Consider the following 20,990-nt stretch of genomic DNA (forward strand, 5'->3'; position numbering starts at 1 on the left):
ATTACAAGTCTGCAAATTGATGTTTCTTAACACACTAGGAGTAGGAGAAAAGATGGTACAGAACTGGTAAGTGCGGCACGAAAAGATGAATTTTTAGAAAGTTGTGACATGATGCAAACAAGGATCAAAGAAAAAAGAGAGTCTATACCAAAAGCAAAACAGGACATTTTGCGAGTACAGAATTTACGAGAGTTTCTGAACAGGCTGCCTAAAATAGAGAGCCACTATTGCCGCAAGTCTACTGGAAAGTTATACCTAGAACATAATTTCAAATCGAAAACTGAAGTATATAATCTTTACAAAGAACAATGTAAATACAGACCATTATCAAATTGTAAATTCTCTACAGAATTTGAAGAAATGAATTTAGCATTGTTTAAACCACGCAAGGACCAATGTGATATATGTTCATCTTACAAGATGAAACAGGTTACAGATGAACAATACGCATCCCACATTAGAGCAAAAGACCTAGCACGAGTCGAAAAAGAAACCGATAAAACCAGAGCCATCCATAAAGAAATTTACTGTTTTGTCGTTGATGTGCAGGCAGTCAAAATTGTGTCCAGTATTACAGGCTACTTCTTTGTACTATAAAACAAAGCTACAAGTACATAACTTTACAGTATATAACTTGGAAAACCATCAAAGCATGAATTTCGTTTGGAATGAGACTGAGGCAGACCTTGATTCATCTGTATTCACTACGTGTTTAATAAAACATCTAGAACAATATTTGACCTTTGAAAAGAAAAATGTCATAATATTCTCAGACGGTTGTGGTTATCAGAATAGGAATGTCGTCCTTGCGAATGGTTTATCGGTTTTAGCTTCCAAGTATGAAGTCGAGATTGAGCAAAAATTTCTAGAAAGAGGCCACACTCAGATGAAGTGTGACTCTAACCACAGTCTAATTGAACGAAGACTAAAAAATCGGCAAATATTCCTACCCTCAGACTATATTTCGGTAATATCAGAAGCCAGGAAGAATCCTGCACCTTTGGAAGTATCCTATCTCACCCACACTTTTTTCTAAACTACAATGACTCTAAAAACTATCACTACAGCTCAATTCGTCCAGGTAAATCAAAAGAAGATTTGAAGGTAACAGATCTTAGAGGCTTACCAAATGGGGATATATTATACAAAGTGGCTCATGATCAAAAATATGAACTCCTTCCTCAGAGAAAGAACACCGTCAATTACGATTTGGTTTAGGATCAACTTTATTCGAATAGATTTAAAATAACCACAAAGAAATGAAAGGACCTTCAAGATCTAAAGTCTGTATTACCTACAGATGTGCACTACTTCTATGATACGCTGCCTCACGAAGACTTAATTACCAAAGACAATAACAAAAATCAAAAAAAGAAAGCCAAGATTTAAACTTATTATTTAGTTATTTTATTTTAATTATTCCTAAAAATGTTAACTGTAACGTTGTTTAAATGGTATTCGCTTAGTTTGCTACATTTTATTTAAAGTAAACACACATTTGTATCTGTTTCTATTTGAAATTAATAAAAGTAAAAAAATAAGGATTATGATTTAAAATGACGTAAACCACACTTTTATAAAAACGCCTTGAGTTATAATAACTTACTACATTTTCTAAGAGTTCGATATACTCGTAAGCCGCCAGGACGTTGGTTACAATATGTCGTATCCATCGAGCAAAAAGACAAAAGAGGGAATCTAATCGTTATGAAAAGGCGACCAAAAAAGTGGCCTCTGATGGCGGACATATCCGGAAATGCGAATGCGCCAAATTTAAATTTTCCGACACTTATTAACAGTAGCTATAAAATAGTTTTCAGAATGTGTCTTAGACGAGAAAATTTTAATTAAATATTAACGATAACAGTCTAAAATGTGAAACAATTGTTAAAAAACTTCAATATAAATAAGATTTCATGTGACAGTTGGGACAAATAATAACATAACCCAACTAAATTTGATTTCTTAAACAAGGAAAGACTCTCTTTCCTTGTTTAATTTGGCCTCTCAAGATGGCACTTCCTGTCTAACAATATTTTTGCCCCCACTACCTTTACATTCCCTCTTTTGTCTTTTTGCTCGATGGTCGTATCCCTTAGTACCCTGATCAAAATTAAACAAATTTATATTTTTACTATAAACTCACTTAGTAGCCATTACATAATTATTTATTTAAGAAAACATTACACAAGCAATCTTTTATAATTATGCTATACAGTTTTTTGTGCCTCTTGTAAAATTTTCTAAAATTGGATTACGACCTATCAGCATTAGGATATCGATATATAAAAAATAAAAGTTAAAACTGAGTTCACTTGTTTGACTACGTACAAAAGTTATAAATTAAAAATAATTAAAAATATCAAATCTTATATTAAAAAGCGGGGGAGATCGACATTTTTAAACTTTGGTTCTTACGGAACACCCCAATAAATAATAAAATAAAATGTAGAATCGAATGGATTAAAATAAAAATTGTGAAATTGAGAACAGAGCGCGCAGAGTGCGTCCACTCATCGGCACGCTTTGCAAAAGTTTCCTCTGGAAGCAAAGCTTCGGCATTGCCGATGATGCGATCCGTTCGATGCGGATCAGTGGACATGACATGACAAGATCGTTTTTATCTTGTTTAGGCCTGAGCCTCTTCAAGGAATGGGAAAGGAGTTGTGGGGGTGCGGTAAACTACAATCACGTCAAATGATACATGTGGAGGTGGAAGTGGTGGACTACTAAGAAACAGGAGGGTAGCTGAAGGTGACTGTGTGTATGATCTGAGAAGATCCAGAAGCGTACAAGAAGAAGTGGGTGCTGCCAAGCATGCCAGTTTAGGTACTTCAGGGTTACCAGCCAAGTTTGTAGGAACGGCTCTTTATCAGCGTTGTTAGCGCGCAGACTTTACCTGCGATATTGGATGGGGAATGATTCTAGTATATCAAAATACTCATCAGAAAGTTCGTGTCCAGTGTTGTGGAGAAGTTTAGCTGGAGGAAATGGAACTTTCTTTAAGGGAAGCCTGGTGAGTATTTGCCCTCTATGATTGCAAGGCGTCTTTAGTGCTCGTTTGGCTCTGTTGTTCGAGCCGCCTATGGTTCTTAGGACATACTTCCTGCTGAGGGTTAGGATTCAGTCCTTTATCGGTGTTATGTGTGATATTGCGTAAATGTGGGCTGATGGATACGACCAGTCCTTCCTCATGCAGTATCGTAAGATACGACGTTCGGTGGCCGTAATGGCGTTTAGTTGATGTGCATTCAGGGAGATGTGGATGCAAGCCTTGTATTCGACTATCGGTCTGACAAAGGTCTTGTATGTGTGCAACAAAATTTTGAAAGATGTCCCGCCCAGTTTGCCGGATAGCACTTTCAGGAGGTTAAACCTCTGCCTCATCCTATCTAAGGTTTCTTGAACGTCGGCCTTCCAGTTGAGAGTTCTCGTAAAATGAACTCCCAAGTAGAGAACCGAAGTCCTGAAGATGAGGTCTTCTCCTAAAAGCGATATCCGGCCTCGGACGTCCTGACAATACGGAGATTTAAATAAGATTGCTTGTGTTTTAGAGGGGTTTATAGTTACCCTCCATTTGTTGCACCATTTCATGACTCTGGATCAGTGGATGCAGTTACATAAGTTTTTATACAAGGCGAACGAAACTACGATGCGTACAATGCGGACCTGTGGACGCTTACCTTTAAGGTAAAAAAACAAAAGTTTAAAAATGTCGATCTCCCAAGCTTTTTAATAAAATATTTGATGTACGTAATCAAACAAGTAAACTGAGTTTTAACTTTTATTTTATATATGGATATATCCAAAAAAAATATTACATGCCATAATAAGTTGATTATGTGGAATAAAATATCATAAATAATATTTATTTTTTATGTTTATTGGTCTTTCTCAAGATATCTTGAGTATCTAACTATGAAAACAACACATTTTTATAATTACACCTATTAGAGTTGTTAATGATGTTACTGAGAGAAGTGTAAAATTGAATGTTTACAAAGTGAATAAAACACGTAAATTATAAGAATTATTGTTTTAATTTTACAAATACTTACTAAAAATAATAACCTATTTGTCATATCAATTTGAAATTTTAAGTTGGGAATAAGCCGGCATACTCGCGTCGGCAAATCCGATCGCTGCCGATACAGAGGACGTTTTATGACAAATTAATCCGATGCCTACGATGCGTCCGATGCGTACGATGCGGACCTATGGACGCTTAGCTGTACTGGAGTATTAAGCATGAATTATATTTTAGGTATCCATTTGAAATAAAGTATAGTCCACTTTATGAAATAGTATACACACACCAATGTCTTTTTGTTACATACGCGGCTTTCATTAATATCTACTTGGAAATTTTGGTTGCTGCTTTTACCACTTTCATTATTATACAATGTGACCTTGTGCATTACAATGTAAGCAACTTAAAAGATTTCAATTGTTTTAAAGAAATTATCCAACATCACAGGAGTATAAGAGAGTAAGTAAAATTATTGTATTTTGTCACATAATTAAATAAAATATCCTTAAATATAGTCATCTATAATAGAAATTTTCAATTTAGAAGAGTGATTTCATAGTTTAAACGCCGAATATCCTCAAATTTAAATGTACACAGCGACCCTCGAATACTGCCTGTTTTCTCAATTGCAATTTGCGTTTCCTCATAAGAAATTACAGAATATATAAAGCAGTATATTTATTTGTACTTCTCTATAGTAGACTTGACCAGAAGTTGTCGTACAGTGTAGTTCTTGTTCACAAGTAGTAATTATGGTTATACAAAACCTGTATTCTTCCACGCGGCGATTATTACCGTCATAAAAATACCAAAAAACATGATCTTTTCAATAGTAAAAATTAAACACAAAATTGTAATGAAATAAATTTTATTTATATGTTCCGTTTTGTTACATATTTAAATTTAAAAAATAAAAATCGATATTGTAAAACATTATTTTTCAATCGTTTGACAACGTTGGAATTAGCGAGGTAGCGTTGTAAAACTCCGTTTTACAATTCCGACCCAGACATAGCCGTAAAACTAGTTTTTATTATTTTTTCGCCGAAGAAATGTCGATAGAGACATCAACTATGGTTCATTTACATTGGCGTTTCTATGGGTAGTGCATGTGTTGCATGTGGAAATAAGCCACAATACATCTATTTACATGTTTATTTTACTGACGTTTCGATCTCTATTTCAGAGACCGTTTTTAAAGTTAAGAAAAAAAAAAGAAAATAAATAATATAAGATTATATAAATATATAATAATAAACAAATAAAATAAATATAACTATAATTTATATCTTTGAAAGCGGTCTTTGGATATAGAGATGGAAACTTCAGTAAAAACCTGCAGATAAATATATTGTGGCTTATTTTAAACAATAATATTTAAAGGATATAATATAATTAACGTTGAAATAAAAGTGAGTGTACGCCACTGGATTTTCATACGTCTTTCCCCACTTCTACGCCTTCAAACGATGAATCACTCTCCCAAATAGTGAAATTAGAGTTTAGTGGTGTTTTTTAAACAGTTAAGTACTAAAAAGGTTATTTTATAATTCTAATTTATTAAAAACAAAATATTTGCTCCAATTTATACGAGAGGACATGTATTTTTTACTTCATTGGTAAACTATTTCTTTTTCCTACCCCGAGTAGCTATTAGGTTACTGACAGCAGACAGTATTTTCTTCACACTATCTTATTTAGATATAGAAAGTAACGGAAAACTACGCTATTAATTTCATTTCTTCCCTTTAATAATAATCATGATTATGCCAATTTATACCGGAAACCCTATTGATCATAAATATCGGACTCCAAGATCCAACAACGGAGGAATAACACAAGTAGACGTGGGGGCCTCCCAGGTTGATAATATACGACACTTATGACCTATAGAAACAGAATATGATCAGAGCACTTAAAATGTCACAGCTATGTATGAAGAAGAGAAAAATTCATAATGCCATCAAAGAAATGAAACGACACGCCATTGACATCATGGGAGTTAATGAAATGCGATTGATAAATGCTGGATACTGCACCATTGATGGCCATAAAGTATAACTCTGGATATAGGGACGAGGATTAACAAGGTGTAGGAACTATATTATCAAAGAAGATTGCAAGATCCGTAACGAACTTTCCCCCATAAATGAAAAATTATTGTTAATTTAGTTAAATACCCAATCAGTTAAACTTAACATCATACAAATCTATGCAGATCAATTTGATGAAGAATACGAAGGATTATATCAGTACCTGGAAGATGTATTTGATAAAACAGACAACTAGAACCGGAACTTAATTATGGGTGATTTTAATGACAAAATTTGAAAAGGAGGGTATGAAGAGATTATTGGGTCACATGGCTTAGGAGTAAGAGATTAAAGGAGACAGATGTATGTAACTATATATTATATATATACACGGATCTTACAATTGGCAACTATAATCACTTTTTTAAAGCTGCCTCCCGAAAACTGTACTTGAAAATCTCTCATAAACTCTTTAAAAAATTTCGATAGAAATCAGATTGTTTACATCATAGTGAATAAAAGATTGTTCATTAGGAATACATCAGGTTCTTTACATTAGGAATTATATGCAGTCACCCATCCTTAATATAAAAATTAGAATAAAGATAATAAAACATCAAAAACAATTAGAAGATACGACCTCAGAAAACTAAAGAAGAAAGATAATGGCTTAAATTGAAAAAAGCATTGCTAAATGAATAATAATAAGCCGCAGCGTCGAAATTATTACAGGAACTAGAAAAAGTCTGCTATATCTGAAGAAAAAATTAGCCAATAAAAACAATAAATAGATGGCAAATGACAAAGTAGATTATTAAAACAAAATTAGAGTGAAATACATCGAAATTGTAGAAAAACAAAAAATGAAAGACGAATTGGCAAAAATATACTCATGAAAGAGCATTGCAGAGAAATTAAAGCTTGGGAGAGAAAACGTGATAATTTTACCCTACATAAGAAGGTAAAAGAATCATCTGGATCATACAGATATATTACACCTGGAAACAAGTCATACAGAATCTCTTTGATCATTCCTGCCATGGGGCCAAATGACGAATGTATCGTCAACATATCGTAGCCGACATGTGCGTTTGTGCATTGATGTGGATAGTGCTCGGATCTCGAAGTCTTCCATAAAGATATTGGCAATTACTAGAGATAATGGGAAGCCCATTGGAGCACCATTTATTTGTCTGTAAAATTGATTTTGGAAGATAAAATAAGTTTTGGACATACAATGTTTACTGACAGATAAGTAGTCTTGTTGGATAATGTATTTAGTTTTCTGCATGTTTAAAGTTTCATCTATAGGAATGTTTGTAAAGAGTGAAACGATATCAAAACTTACTAGAATATATGGCGGTGAGATAGGGTATTGTTTAAGAAGTTTCATGAATTGAAAAAAATTTTTGACGAAGGATGAAGCATTTTCGGCGAGAGGTTGTAGAGTTTTGGTAAAGTACTTGGCCATTTTTTGTGTAGGGAAGTTGTATGTACTGACAATGGGACGTAGAGGAATATCAGGTTTGTGAAGTTTGGGTAGGCCATATATTTAAGGTGTTCAGGAAGACTTTTCACGAGGAATTAGAGATTGTGTTATGTCAACAGTAAGAGAGGTTTTATTGATAACGGCTTTTGCTGTTTTCTCCAGATAGTTTGTTGGATTATTAGGAATTGGTCTGTAGTCTGGAGTCTTTGAAATAAAAATGGTTCATTTAAGTAAAAAATACCGTATTGAAATCCTAATAATGAAGGATTATGATGATCAAATTAGAACAGTCTCCTAAAAAGTTGAATGTTTGGATGGAAATTTTTCAAAATGGGCTCATAGGCCCATTTTTTATAGGCGGAAACTGGACTAGTCACAATTATTTAGATTTACTAAATAACCATATTTACCCTGCACTTCATCGGAATGTCCAGTTACCACAAAATGTTCAACAAGATAAAGAGCATTCTCCGTTATTGACGGGTTAGAAATTGTTGTAATGAGAATTTTCCAAATTGATACATGTGGATTCATAGATTGGCCTCCCTGTTTTCCGGACCTTAATCCATTGGAAATTTTTTCTTTAGGACTATATAAAATGACGTGTTTACATTAGGCGATCAACACGTTTGCAGGATTTGAAACAAACAATTATTGATGAATGTGAACTATTACGTCGAGCATTTTGAACATTTGAAGTGACGTTTCTTAAATTATTATTCTGATTGGTCTTTATAAATAAATTTACAAATTTTTTCTACCAAACTTGATATCTATGAATTCGGAATAAGTAACAGGTTTTTTAAAACCTGCAAAAATATACAGTGTATTTATTTAAATTAGATAAGTTAAGGTTATTTCCGGTGAAACCGAAAAAAAAATAATAATAAATATGGCACCAGATACGTTTTATGTCATTATACTGGCATGCAAATTTTCATAAGTAGCGTCTTTTTTGTCTCAAAGATATTTAGTTGGTTCCATGCTCTATTCTAACCCGTATATTTTTATTGTTTTAGTTTTGCGAAGAGAACTGAGGTTCTGATCTCAAATATATTCTTCTTTCAATTTATGGCTAGTACTTTGGCGATGTGTATGACGTTATTTCTCTTAACCGTGGTAAGTAAGATCGCAGTATAAACAAAGTCTTAAAAATTCAAAAACCATTAAAATTTACCGCTTTACTGCTGTTTTAAGTAAACTTTTTGGGACACATATTGTCAGCTAGGGTCCCAGAAATAAATATTTAACTCCAATAAAATAAAATGCAAATCTAAAAAACGTTGTTCGAGGTACCTCAACGATAAGATGGATGAGAATTAAGGATAACAATAATTAAGATTCCTAATTTAAGTTTTGATGCGAAAATGTTCTTCCTAGTTTTCCGGTAATATCAGTTTATGATTGATTTTTACGGCATTATTTGATTACAGTTTTTAACCATACAAAATCTTAATATTTTGTTTTAGGTTGAAAGAGACTCGTTTGAGTTCTTTTATTTCATATTATATCAGGCATCAATGACGTTTTTGCTTTTAGTGCCATGTTGGTTTTCTTCCGAAATTGAATTTAAGGTAGGTTTTTTTATAATATCACCTTATGCTACATATACATAACTTTAACATAAGCTATTTTTGGTGACAGTTAGAAAAATAACTAAACAGGGTGATCCAGCTTTATCAGAAGATGGAGCTTTATCACTATAGTTAAAAAGTTGATTATTTTTCACAGGAACTTACAACTCAGCGTTTCCCCGTATGGGGTAATCATTATTTCGCCATTAAACATGCCCTAACCAACTTAACCTATGTTCTTTAATTTTCATATTAGTTATTGCCATCCATACTTCCCTTAAAAATGTATTCCTCATTTGATCCTTCCTTATAGTTCAAATTTTGTTTAAGGTTCATTGAAATATTCTGACAAAACTCCACTCGCTTACTTCCATTTTGTCTATCACCCTCTAAATCTACTTTATACATATTCACCTAAATTAAAACGAGTAAATATAAAACCATTACTTTTTACAATCATTTTAAACTATTAATTATTTGTAGTAATATGGGCCTTTAAGGCTCACCAAGGTCTAGAGGGCCATGGCTTGGAATTTTTATACTATTTTTGTTTATTTTCGTCTGTCCATGGCCGCACTTTTCCAATTTGTTATATCGATTGTTTGTAGGTCATCCTTACATGCTCCTAGCCACTTTTTTTGTAGTCGTCCTCTTCTCTGCTGTTCTTCCCTTTTCGGTTGTCCTGACCATCTGGCTAATTTCTGATTTCTCGTACAACTTTCCGATCACTGCATTTGTTCATCTTCTTCAAACGTCTTCATAGTCTTTTCCTCCCCCGAATATCTTTCTTAAAACACTACTTTCCCAGATGTTCAGCATATTTTCTTGATTTTTGTTCATCGTCCATGCTTCGCTTCAGAACAGACCGGGGGTCGGATCACTGTTCGGAATAGTCTCCATTTTGCTTCTCTGGAGATATTTTTTGCTCTTAGTAGGTTGTGTAGAGCTCCGACCGTCTTGCTTCCTCTAGAAATACGCTTCGTAATTTCTTGCCTTCTTCCCTTATACACAAACTTCGTCACCTTTTTCAAGCAATAAATACTATTTACTCTCGTTGTTAGGGTAGACTTCAGTTGTCTATCTTCGTATGTGGTCTGCCCCATTTTCATATACTTTGTTTATGGTCATAAATAATCAGTCCATACTGTATAACCTTCGCTTTAAGAAGTTTGAAACTCCTCAGCAGTTTCCGTTTAGTTCTTGTCATTAACACTACATCGTCCGCAAAGGCCTTTTGTTGTCATAATAAAAGATACATACATACATACAAATATATATACACTGCTCAACAATTGAAGTGAATATTATGAAAATTTGTTACGAGTGTCAATGTTTGACATAAATAAAAGTCAAATACGTCAAACACAAACTTTATTTCTAGATTATGTTTAGTAGTTAGAGAAGTAAGAAATACTATTAATAAAATAAATAAATAATGTGAAATTATTGCAAAATTCAAGAATAGTCATAATAACAAAATTGTTTTATTGTGATTGTTTATATTGTAAGGCAGCCTCTCACTCTTGTTAATGTTGTTACTTTTTTTGGGAATGTCGCTATTAAATTATTAATAACATTTCGTGCTATTGTTTCCCAAAATGTTTTCCAATCAATAGGTAATTGTTTTAAAGTTTTAGATGGCTTTAGGAGTAGGTTTCAACCTTTACACATTTCCGCCTAAACTTGTTCAATTCCTGTTCGAAGAGCACAGTGGCCACTCCATTCGTGTAATTCCATGATAATGTATCCACTCGTTCACCATTCTCGTGCGGTGAGGACGGACATTGTCGTCGAAAAACTGTGAACTATAGTATCAATTAATAGCACTATTATTGGCTTTATGACTCCGTTACGTTATCTTACAACCATCATTGCTTCATGAATTAAAATTACTAACTCCAATATAACAGTATGTCCCCCAGGCACAAATTGATCTGTCTCGAAAAAGAGAGTTTAAATCCTTAAATGTTAATTATATCCTTGTCTTCTTTCTCCAGACCAATATTCAACTTTGGATGTATGTATGTATGTACAGCGTTAACAGGCCTTTTAGGCCCATTGCTGGATGGATAATTTCCATCGTTTTCTATTCTTAGCTAACAGCTTCCAATCTCTGATTCCCATCTCTCTGACATCTTCCATCACTGCATCTCTCCATTTCTTTCTTGGTCTTCCTTTCTTTTTTTTGCCCTCAGGTTCTCTCCAAGCAATATTCTTGACTAGTCTATTACCTTGCATTCTTTCTAGATGGCCGAGCCATTCTAGTCTACGTTTTTTCACCACATTTGTTATTGTAGGGTTAGCATACAACTGATACACTTCTGCATTAGTTCGTCTTCTCCATTCTCCTTCTACTACTTTTCCACCAAATATTCTGCGAAGTATCTTTCTTTCCCATGCTTCCAATGTGTTCTGTACGGTTTTGTTCATAGTCCATATCTCGGCAGCGTATAGCATTCTGGGTCTAATTATAGTTTTGTATACTCTTATTTTTGTATTACGAGATATATCTTTGGCCTTAATTATTTTGCTCATGGCTCCAGCACACCTGTTGCTCTTGGTCAGTCTCAGGTTGATTTCAGTTTCTTCTTTACATGTCTGATCAATAAGAGTACCTAAGTACATATATTCATCCACCTTCTCGAATTCTACAACTGATCCATTCTCCACCTCCAATTTAAAGGATCCCCTGGTGCTTATTCCTTTTTTGCTCGAGATCTCCATGTACTTCGATTTATTAATATTAACTTTCAGTTCCATTTTAGAGCTTTCCCGAATCAGTCTTTTTGTTATATTTGATAGTTCTTTTCCATTTCTTGCAATGAGAACCACATCATCAGCGTATGCTAAGCATTGGTGCTCCTTGTATAAAATAGTACCGGACCTATTTATCCCACTAATCCTTACAATTTTTTCTAGAACTTTGGATGTATATAAACGAAATCCTGATTCATCAGAAAAGAGACAATGTCTAAAGTCTTGGAAGCCCTATTGACTGTGTTCAGTTGCCCAACAATATCTTCTTGCTCGTTGCTCCGCCGTAATTCTTGACTGTACATGGGGTTCTAGCGTCATGTTTTACTAGCTTTGACTTTGTCAATATTTGACGTTTCGACTTCTAGTCCGGGAATCGTTTTTAAAAACATTATTTAAAAATTTTATTGAGATGTACAACCGCCAAAGTTAAGGTTATGTCTTCTTAACAAATCGAAAGTTGACTTACTAAGCACTTGGCCTTGGTGTCATAGGCCCCGGTGTCATAAAGTATTATTTACATTTTAAAAATACAGAAAACATACTATGAAATAGTTACAAATGTATAAAGCACACAAAAAATAATTAAGAAAGCTAAGTCATGTTTTATGTTACGCTCCGGGACTATAATGTATAGATTATGGTGTTGCGGTTTACATTCGGATAAGTTTTATCATATTATATTACACATATTATAATTTACCTTAATGTGACTTACATTACATTACTTACATTAATATAAGTTTTTGTTTAGAGTCAGAGAATTCCAGCGGCTGCTTACTCACTCCCATGGCACGATCTACCAAACTCTTTGAAAAAGGATCTGTTAATGTTCATTTTTTCTTCTCAACAGCCGATCATGATTTACGTCATGAACTTGTTTCCACTGTCAGTGGATACATTTTTAAAGGTAAACTGAATTGACAAATAATTAGTTTTGTGATTTTAGATGTAACAAAAAAACCTCTTATGGCAATTTACTCGTAATATTTCACATGTACAAACTTAGGTATAAAAAAATCAAGAACATTAAGTTGAATGGGATTCAAGCACAAGTTAAATTTAATTAATTTAATCCTTTGAAGCCCGATTGTTATTAAATTAAAAAAAAAACAAATTTTTTGTGAAATTAATTTATTTTAGTATATCCTTAAAACAAATTTAGTCAAAATAAATAATGCTCATCCTAAAGTTTATCCTACAGAATGTGGTATTCTCAAGATACCAGCAGGAACATAGCGTTACAAAAAACTAAATTCGAAATAAAAACCAGGTAGCACTTATTTCTTTCTATTCTTCCTATTGTTTTGCATGGAACGTTGCAAAACAATTTTTGTCATATTTGAGACAAAGTCAGACATTGCAAGATGAACATTTCCACTATGTTCTGCTAAAATCTGCTGTCGTGATGCAGTTGACATATCTTAAAGAAGTAGTTCTTTGGGGCATATGAAAAGACTTTAAATGGCTCAGTTTCAAGGGAATATAACTTTTAAATTTACTCACTGGTTTTTCTGCTGATGGTCTTCCTCTTTTTAACTGATCTGGAGCTCCAATAAGGCCTCTAATCACAGAGCTGGAATTTTTTCAAAGACATACTTTTGGATTGGCTTCTAAAATGAAATAGAATAAATGCAATCATCCACAAAATAAAAAAATATTATATGCTATCACTTGTGTGATTTACGATTCACCTCATAAAGACTTTTCAGCATGTCAAATTTGTCAACATATCCCATATGTGAGTTGTAGATCATTACCATTTGTGGAAATAAAAACTCGTTCAGAGTAGTGTCTTTTTGTCTTCTCTTTACAACTCCGTTTTTTGCTGGATTTTCGTGATTTGCTAAAAGAATCACACTTCTGCGATCCATCCACTTTAACGCAGAAAGTCCATCTGTTGAAGTACGGTAATCTGAATCTCCTTGATTCATTTGTTTGTCAGTTTTGAACAGTTTCACTTGCGTAAACTCCGTCCGACAATAAAGATCTCTGAGGATCAATACAGTTTAAATAGTTGTCAAAGAACACTTGGCGCTGTTTATATACCAAGACCCTTGTTAGATTCTGTACGACTCGTTGTCCTAAGTTTTTTTCGCTGGAATTTCTCACTTTACCGATATATATATATATATATATATATATATATATATATATACACTCCGCGTCATAGAAAACGGGCCACCCCAAGTATTTAAAATATTTTCGAAATTAATATTTATTGCTACAAAATTAAGCATTTATTTATTTGTATATTGAATTAATATTATTTTATTTTTAATGTGTCTTGGGTTATTTAAGTTAAATGGGTTGTTGCGAAAGCAAACCGACCATGTAACTGGATTAAGGATATTCATAGAACCTATAAAACAAAACAATTTTGAAAAAAAGTTGTTTAAAACTTGATCAATTTTCGAGGAAGCGATTGTTTTGAGAAATGTTTAATATTGTAAACGGTTCTAATGAGTTTTAAACTCATCTCAGTATTACAGTAGCCCTTAGTGTGAAGTAGTCTTGAGTTAATAACGATGGAGAATTTTCAAAAATCGGTTGAAATTGTAACGTTACTAGGAAGTGGATTAAGTCAAAGACAAGTTGCAAGACAATTGAATGTTAGTCGTTCGACTGCACAAAGGAACCAGCAACGATTTATTGTGACAGGATCTCATCAACGACGACCTGGTACAGGTCCAAAAAGGAAAACAACCGCTAGGGAAGATCGCGTCGTCATTCTTGCTGCATTACGGAATCAGACCCAAACCGCTAGAAGATTTCAAGGCCATTTACAGCAAGCTCAAGGACCAGCAATCAGCCTTTCTACTATTCGGCGAAGATAAGGGAGCAAGGTTTGACAGCTTGCAGTCCAGCAACAGGGCCCTTACTTTCCCCAGCTCACAAAAGACGAAGACTCGATTTTGCCTGTGAGCACATCAATTGGACAGCAGACGATTGGAAAAAAGTATTGTTTACGGATGAGTGTAGAATGTCTATTTATGGTAAAGATGGACGCAGTAAGGTGTACAGACGGGCTGGAGAACGTTCCGCTGGTTGCATTTGGCACCACGAGTTGCTATTGGTGGTAGTTCAGTAATGTTTTGGGCAGGGATTTCTTTTGATGCGCATACGGATCTCGTCGTGATCGACAGAGGTGCGTTAACAGCAGTAAGGTACATAACGGAAATCTTACAACATCACGTGATGCCCTATGCTGGATTTACTGGCAACGAATTCCTGCTAATGCAGGATAATGTGAGACCACACACGGCAAGGATAGTAACAGAGTACCTTGACGAGGTTGGTATTCCAAAAATAGACTGGCCTGCTCAAAGCCCCGATTTCAATCCTATTCAGCATATATGGAGCCTGCTAAAAAGTCGCGTTAGGCATCGCATACCTGCTCCAACAACACCTGTAGAGCTTCAGATGGCACTTATTGATGAATGGGCCACTTTTCCCCAAAGAAATATCCAAAACGTTATAAATTCCATGCCAAATCGAATGAGGAGTGTCATCCAGAATCGAGGTGGCAATACTCATTACTGAAAATGGATACCAGCTTTTTTTTTAAATATACAGTTCATTGTTGTTTTAAAAACTGTAAGTTGATTTTTTCAATAAATTTCCTATTTTTCTCAAATTTCTTATTTTCGATTGATGTTTTACGATAATGATGAAATTTTATATTAAACGTGTTATTGATTCAATATACAAAAAAATAAATGCTCAATTTAGTAGCAATAAATAATAATTTCGAAAATATTTTAAATATTTGGGGTGGCCCGTTTTCTATGACGCGGAGTTTATATATATATATATATATATATATATATATATATATATATATATATATATATATATATATATATATATATATACATATATATATATATATATATATATATATATATATATATATATATATATATATACATATATATATATATATATATATATATATATATATATATATATATATATATATATATATCTGGAACTAGTACATAAATCCGCTTGAATCTGCTCTAACCCATACTTTGTAGCCACGTTTTATAGGTTTATTGGGCATGTACTGTCGGATAGTACTTCGATCGTTGAATAGTATCATAGACTCATTAATTGCTTGAAACTCATGTGGATTTAGTGCCGCAAGAAACGTTTCCGTGAGTTTGGCCAGTAGAGGTCGCACTTTGTAAAGTTTGTCAAATCTGGGAGCAGTTGTTTTTGGCTGCACTGTATTACCAACTAAATATAAATTGCCTAGAAACCCAGCGAATCTGTTACGTGACATAGCCAAACTGACGAAAGGGTCTCGTAATTCATCACATGACGACCAATAATCTCTGTAATGGAGCATTTCCTTTATACCCATTAATAAATTTACTCCAAGAAATGTTTTCATTTCGTCTTCTGTGGTAGGTGTAAATCCATTTCCTCCTCCGTGTTTTTGAACGTAATATAGATTTTTTTGAAATACAATTAAGTGAATTAGATCCTCAGGAAATAGTTCCAAAAACACATCTGTGGGGTTCTCTGCAGAATTTAGAATGTTTTGGCCTGTAGTTTGAATAAATTGATTTGTTTGTGTTATTTAACTTTCACTTTGGGTCCAAAATATAGAGTTATCTCGATTTACTAGCCGTACTGCTAGCGGTACATCGTCTTCATTATCCGATTCCGATTCTTGATTATTATTTGGAGTATTGGTTGTTTCATCTTGATTGTTAATTTGGTCTTCAAACACGATGTCTATATTTCCAATATTAAAGACGTCCTTATTATTTGATCGCCGAAATTCATTAACATCCAATTATTTATCTCCTAAGACGCTTTTAATATCAGACACAATAATTAAATCCTGGTCATTTACACAAATTTGAAAGTTATACATTTCAATGTTATCCAATAAGGCGTCAACTCGTTTTGGGACAAATTTTCCAAATGCCTGAAGCTCCACTTTTGATTTTGCATATTGTCAGAATTCATATAGGAAGTGCCCTGTGGTTGTGCCAGAATACCACATAAAAGACAGTGATCTACCAAAAAAAATTAAAATGTATTCATACAAATAACAGTAGGTACTTAGTGTGAAACAGACTTCAAAGATATCACTTACCCGTAATTTTTGTAATTAATAATAATGGAATAAACAAGAAAACAATTAAAATATGTCGCTCTGTCAACACCGAACGTCTGCTTCATTTGTGTTTTTGACTAATTATGTTATCCAGGCAATGTGTTTCAATCAAATCGGTTCTAAACTGGTTAGGGTTAGACACTTAGAATATAATCTAGGCAACCAATTTTACACCCTGGTATGATTGTAAAACCGCTGGGAAGTTTAAAAGAAATGTTTGTAAAGGTGGTAATCTCAGCATACTGACAGTCGTCAAAGGGTTAAATTTAAAGTTAAGTTTTACGTTTCGATTTCCAATTTGGAAAAATAAGTCTTTTAATTAATAATGGAAAGCTTTTATTCATTCTATCCTACTGCGACTTAAGGGCATATATACACACTACAATTTTTTCATTTCTCTATGATTTGTTCTCTCACATTTTCTAAAAGGCTTCATTCAATTTCTTTATTGGTAATTATCTAATCTATTTCTAGCGTTGTTTTTAAATGTATATAACAATTAGTATTATTCATCTAGCTCTTTGGCCATTTTTCCTTTCCAACACTTCGTCTCTTAGATTTCAGCAATTTGCATTCTTTTTTGAGCATATTTACCGACTCCATATTCCAGACTATTATTATTTTAAGATATTCTTAGAAATATTTTTGGGGCCGTAAATGAAAATGGGCTATGGCGTCGAAGATACAACTTTGAACTGTATCAGTTATACACAGATCCAGATATTGTAAAATTCGTTAAAGTGCAGAGACTTAGATGGGCTGGACACATTGCTAGGATGTCAGATCACGAATACACGAAGAGATTAACATTTTCACAACCAGAGGGCACAAGAAGCAGAGGACGACCACGAATGAGATGGATTGATGATGTGGAAGAAGACCTACAGATTCTAGGGGTTAGAAGATAGAGGGAAGTTGCCAGGAATCGACAGGAGTGGCGACTTCTTTGTGAGCAGGCCAAGATCCACAACGGATTGTCGAGCCACTTATGATGATGATGAATATTTTAAGATTCAGATATCTTAAGATGATTTTGTTAACCTTTAAAATGTTATTCTGAGTTGTGCCCATATTTATATAATACTAATAGACTAAGCGCTGCAATAGTGCGACAGAGAAAACTGACGCAAAGCAGTCCCTGTCGGGATTATCGACCACGTGACTTTTCTATTGGTAATTTAGGTCACATGGTCGATAAACCTGGAACATTACAAGAGATGCAGGGACTGCTTTGCGTCAGTTTTCTTTGTCACACTGGATGAATTCGTGTGTATTGCAGCGCTTAGTCTATTAATATTGTAAGTCTATGGTTGTGCTCATAGACTTATAATACAAGATGAACTGACTGCTACGAGATGAACTGCCGCAAATCAGTCCCTGCATCTCTGTTTAATGAGCCGGGTTTGCCTTGTGACCTTCTCATTGGTCATTTAGGTTACGTAGTCGATAAACCTGGTAAATTAGAAAGAGATGCAGGGATTGCTTCGTGTCAGTTTTCTCTGTCACACTGGGGGAACGGGATGGTATTGCAACGATCAGTCTATCTTTTGTTATATATCTATGGTTGTGCCCATATATATTTGAGGTTAATTTTTGTATTTTTATAAATAATATTTTCAGTCATATCTTCCTAAAAAGTTTTTATGGTGTATCGCGCCTGAATGTCCTAGTAAGCATAGAGCATACATTCAGTAAGCTTTTGCCAATACACTATTAATACAACCATAGTGGAGTTTGACTTTATACTTCTACAACACTCAAGGAAACATATTTTAAAAAATATAAAACCAATCTGAAATCGTTCAAACTAATAGAATACATACGATCCATCTGGGACTGAAAAAAGCTATTATTGACATAAATGGGACAATAGTATTTAGATGCTTACGAGCAAATTTGCTCCATTTAGTAAGGTAAAAGGCAATGTTGTAACTGAAAGAAAGCTGAAGGGAAACAAGAAGCTGTCTTAACACAAATTTGAAACATGATAATTGTAAAAACTTGCTGTTCAGCCTTTATTAAATTACAATTTCACAGATCGAAAAACAACAAAGTTGTCCAGCTTTAATTCATCTACAAATTTTCATCGACTAATTTCTGGACTCGTATGCACGTCGCCTTGAATTTACCCCGCTAATATATAAAATTAGCATTACCTAAATTCCTGTCTGCCTCCGGAAAAATAGCCTCAACCATTTTCTCACCACTTGCCACTAAAACATAGTATATTTACCAATACGAGATTTTGTTAAAGTTCTTCTCAGAGCCTTCTTTCAAGTCATTTCAGTTTTTCGATTTTTTTCTGACGCATTAAGTTAGATGTGACAGAAAAAGCGGTAGTTCCGTGATTAAACACAAAAATCTTGCATCGCTAGACACATACGCGGTCTATTCCTAACCGGACGTGTACGAACTCATCACTATATAGCCCCCCATAAAATTATTAGACCCTCGGAGATATAGTAAACTGATCACCGGCATCCTTTGGAGATTGGTAAACTCATCACCGCAGATAGGTAAACTCATCACCGGGATTTTTGCCTGGTTTCTAATGCGAAAGATTGCCTCTTACCTGTTATACTTCTCGTTTATGTGATAATTTAATAAATTCAGAAATTATTTTAAGCAAGTTGCTTTAAAATTTAACTGAGATATTAATATGTCTCACGGTGTGGCCTATTAGACGGATCTGCCAATCTAAATGGTTTTGAGATCTAAAAATTTAGTTGCATAGGATTTCGATAGTGAATTTTAAAATGAAAATATTTGTCAACATGTGCTATTTTTGTTTATATCGGAAGTAGTCCCCAACTTCGTTATTTGATTTTCATTGCATTTTTATATTTCTTATTGAATTCTCGAGATAATTTGTTAAGCATACATTTGGTCTAAATCTTACCGTTTTGGCGTTATTTGACTATTCTAAAAATAATAGACGATTTTGGACAGTTAGTAAATATAAAATATCTAAAAAATAGGAAAAGCTGAAAACTTGAGTATGCTATTAGTGCATAGAAGTCGAAGTTAAATTTAATTTTTGACACGTGCAAAGCTTTACATTTTATGGCATCATTGGCGGAAATTTTTAAGTTTAAAGTAATTAGCAATGCATTTATTGTGACAGAATGCATCAAAATGCTTAAGTACAGTTTGCTGTACTTTATCTTTTAATGACTTGTACAAAGATCCCACAACTACAGTGCTTTTAAAAGCAATTTTTTTACATTTTTTGGTTAGTTTTCGCCATTATTTGTAGGAGTCAGATGAGTTGTCCAATTCATTTTATAAACATCATGACAACTAACTTCAATTAGTGTAAGATACAAAATAATTTTTATTCTGTAATTTATACTAATTTTGTTTATTGTAGAACCCTGATGATGCAAATAAAGATTTGCGAAAGCTTGGTAGACTAAAAAGAGTACTTCTTTGTCCTATCTTCGGCTGCACACCCAAATAGTCGTGTTTTGTAGTCTATCTAACTGATCAGCGTTGACTACAAACGTTTATCGCTTTTTCAATAATATATATATATATATATATATATATATATATATATATATATATATATATATATATATATATATATATATATATATATATATATATATATATATATATTAAACTTAGAGCTAAGATTAATATTATTATAAAAATTAATATTAAACTCACCAGTCTTCCGGGTTGAACCGCGTCGATATCCATTTTGCCGAGCTTTCGACATCCTCTCTGATGTCTTCTTCAGGGCTTTCGAGGTCTCAGTCTCCCGAGCCCCCAGACACTACTACACTCACTAGTCACTTCTAGTTCACTCACTAGTTCACTACTACGACTGGGACCAGGGGACGGTTCATTTATACCGTCGATGGTGACGTGGCCTAGGTGGGGGTTAGGGTGGGGATTGGCGCGAGAGTTGGCGCGAACATTTTCGACAGTGGGATTTTGATTCGAAGATGGAGGGGGCGATATTTTGTTT

General features: G+C 33.8%; 1 protein-coding gene across 1 annotated transcript; it reads left to right on the top strand.

Annotated features, from left to right (window-relative positions):
- Positions 1-3,661: 3,661 nt before the first annotated feature.
- Positions 3,662-12,799, top strand: LOC140435606 (odorant receptor 10-like). The gene is made up of 5 exons (XM_072524355.1): positions 3,662-3,690; positions 4,265-4,489; positions 8,572-8,671; positions 9,022-9,126; positions 12,635-12,799. The coding sequence occupies exons 1-5, from the start codon at positions 3,662-3,664 to the stop codon at positions 12,797-12,799; spliced, it is 624 nt and encodes a 207-aa protein (XP_072380456.1).
- The last annotated feature ends 8,191 nt before the right edge of the window (positions 12,800-20,990 follow it).

This window comes from Diabrotica undecimpunctata, chromosome 1 (assembly GCF_040954645.1).
Source record: "Diabrotica undecimpunctata isolate CICGRU chromosome 1, icDiaUnde3, whole genome shotgun sequence".
Classification (NCBI taxonomy): Eukaryota; Metazoa; Arthropoda; class Insecta; order Coleoptera; family Chrysomelidae; genus Diabrotica; species Diabrotica undecimpunctata.

Bases quoted from the DNA above. Each gene is read 5' to 3' on its own strand.
- LOC140435606 (XM_072524355.1), top strand. From the start codon at position 3,662: ATGCGGACCTGTGGACGCTTACCTTTAAG. The intron at 4,490-8,571 runs GTAAGTAAAATT...TTATTGTTTTAG, and splicing joins CATCACAGGAGTATAAGAGA to TTTTGCGAAGAGAACTGAGG. The intron at 9,127-12,634 runs GTAGGTTTTTTT...GTTTTTGTTTAG, and splicing joins CTTCCGAAATTGAATTTAAG to AGTCAGAGAATTCCAGCGGC.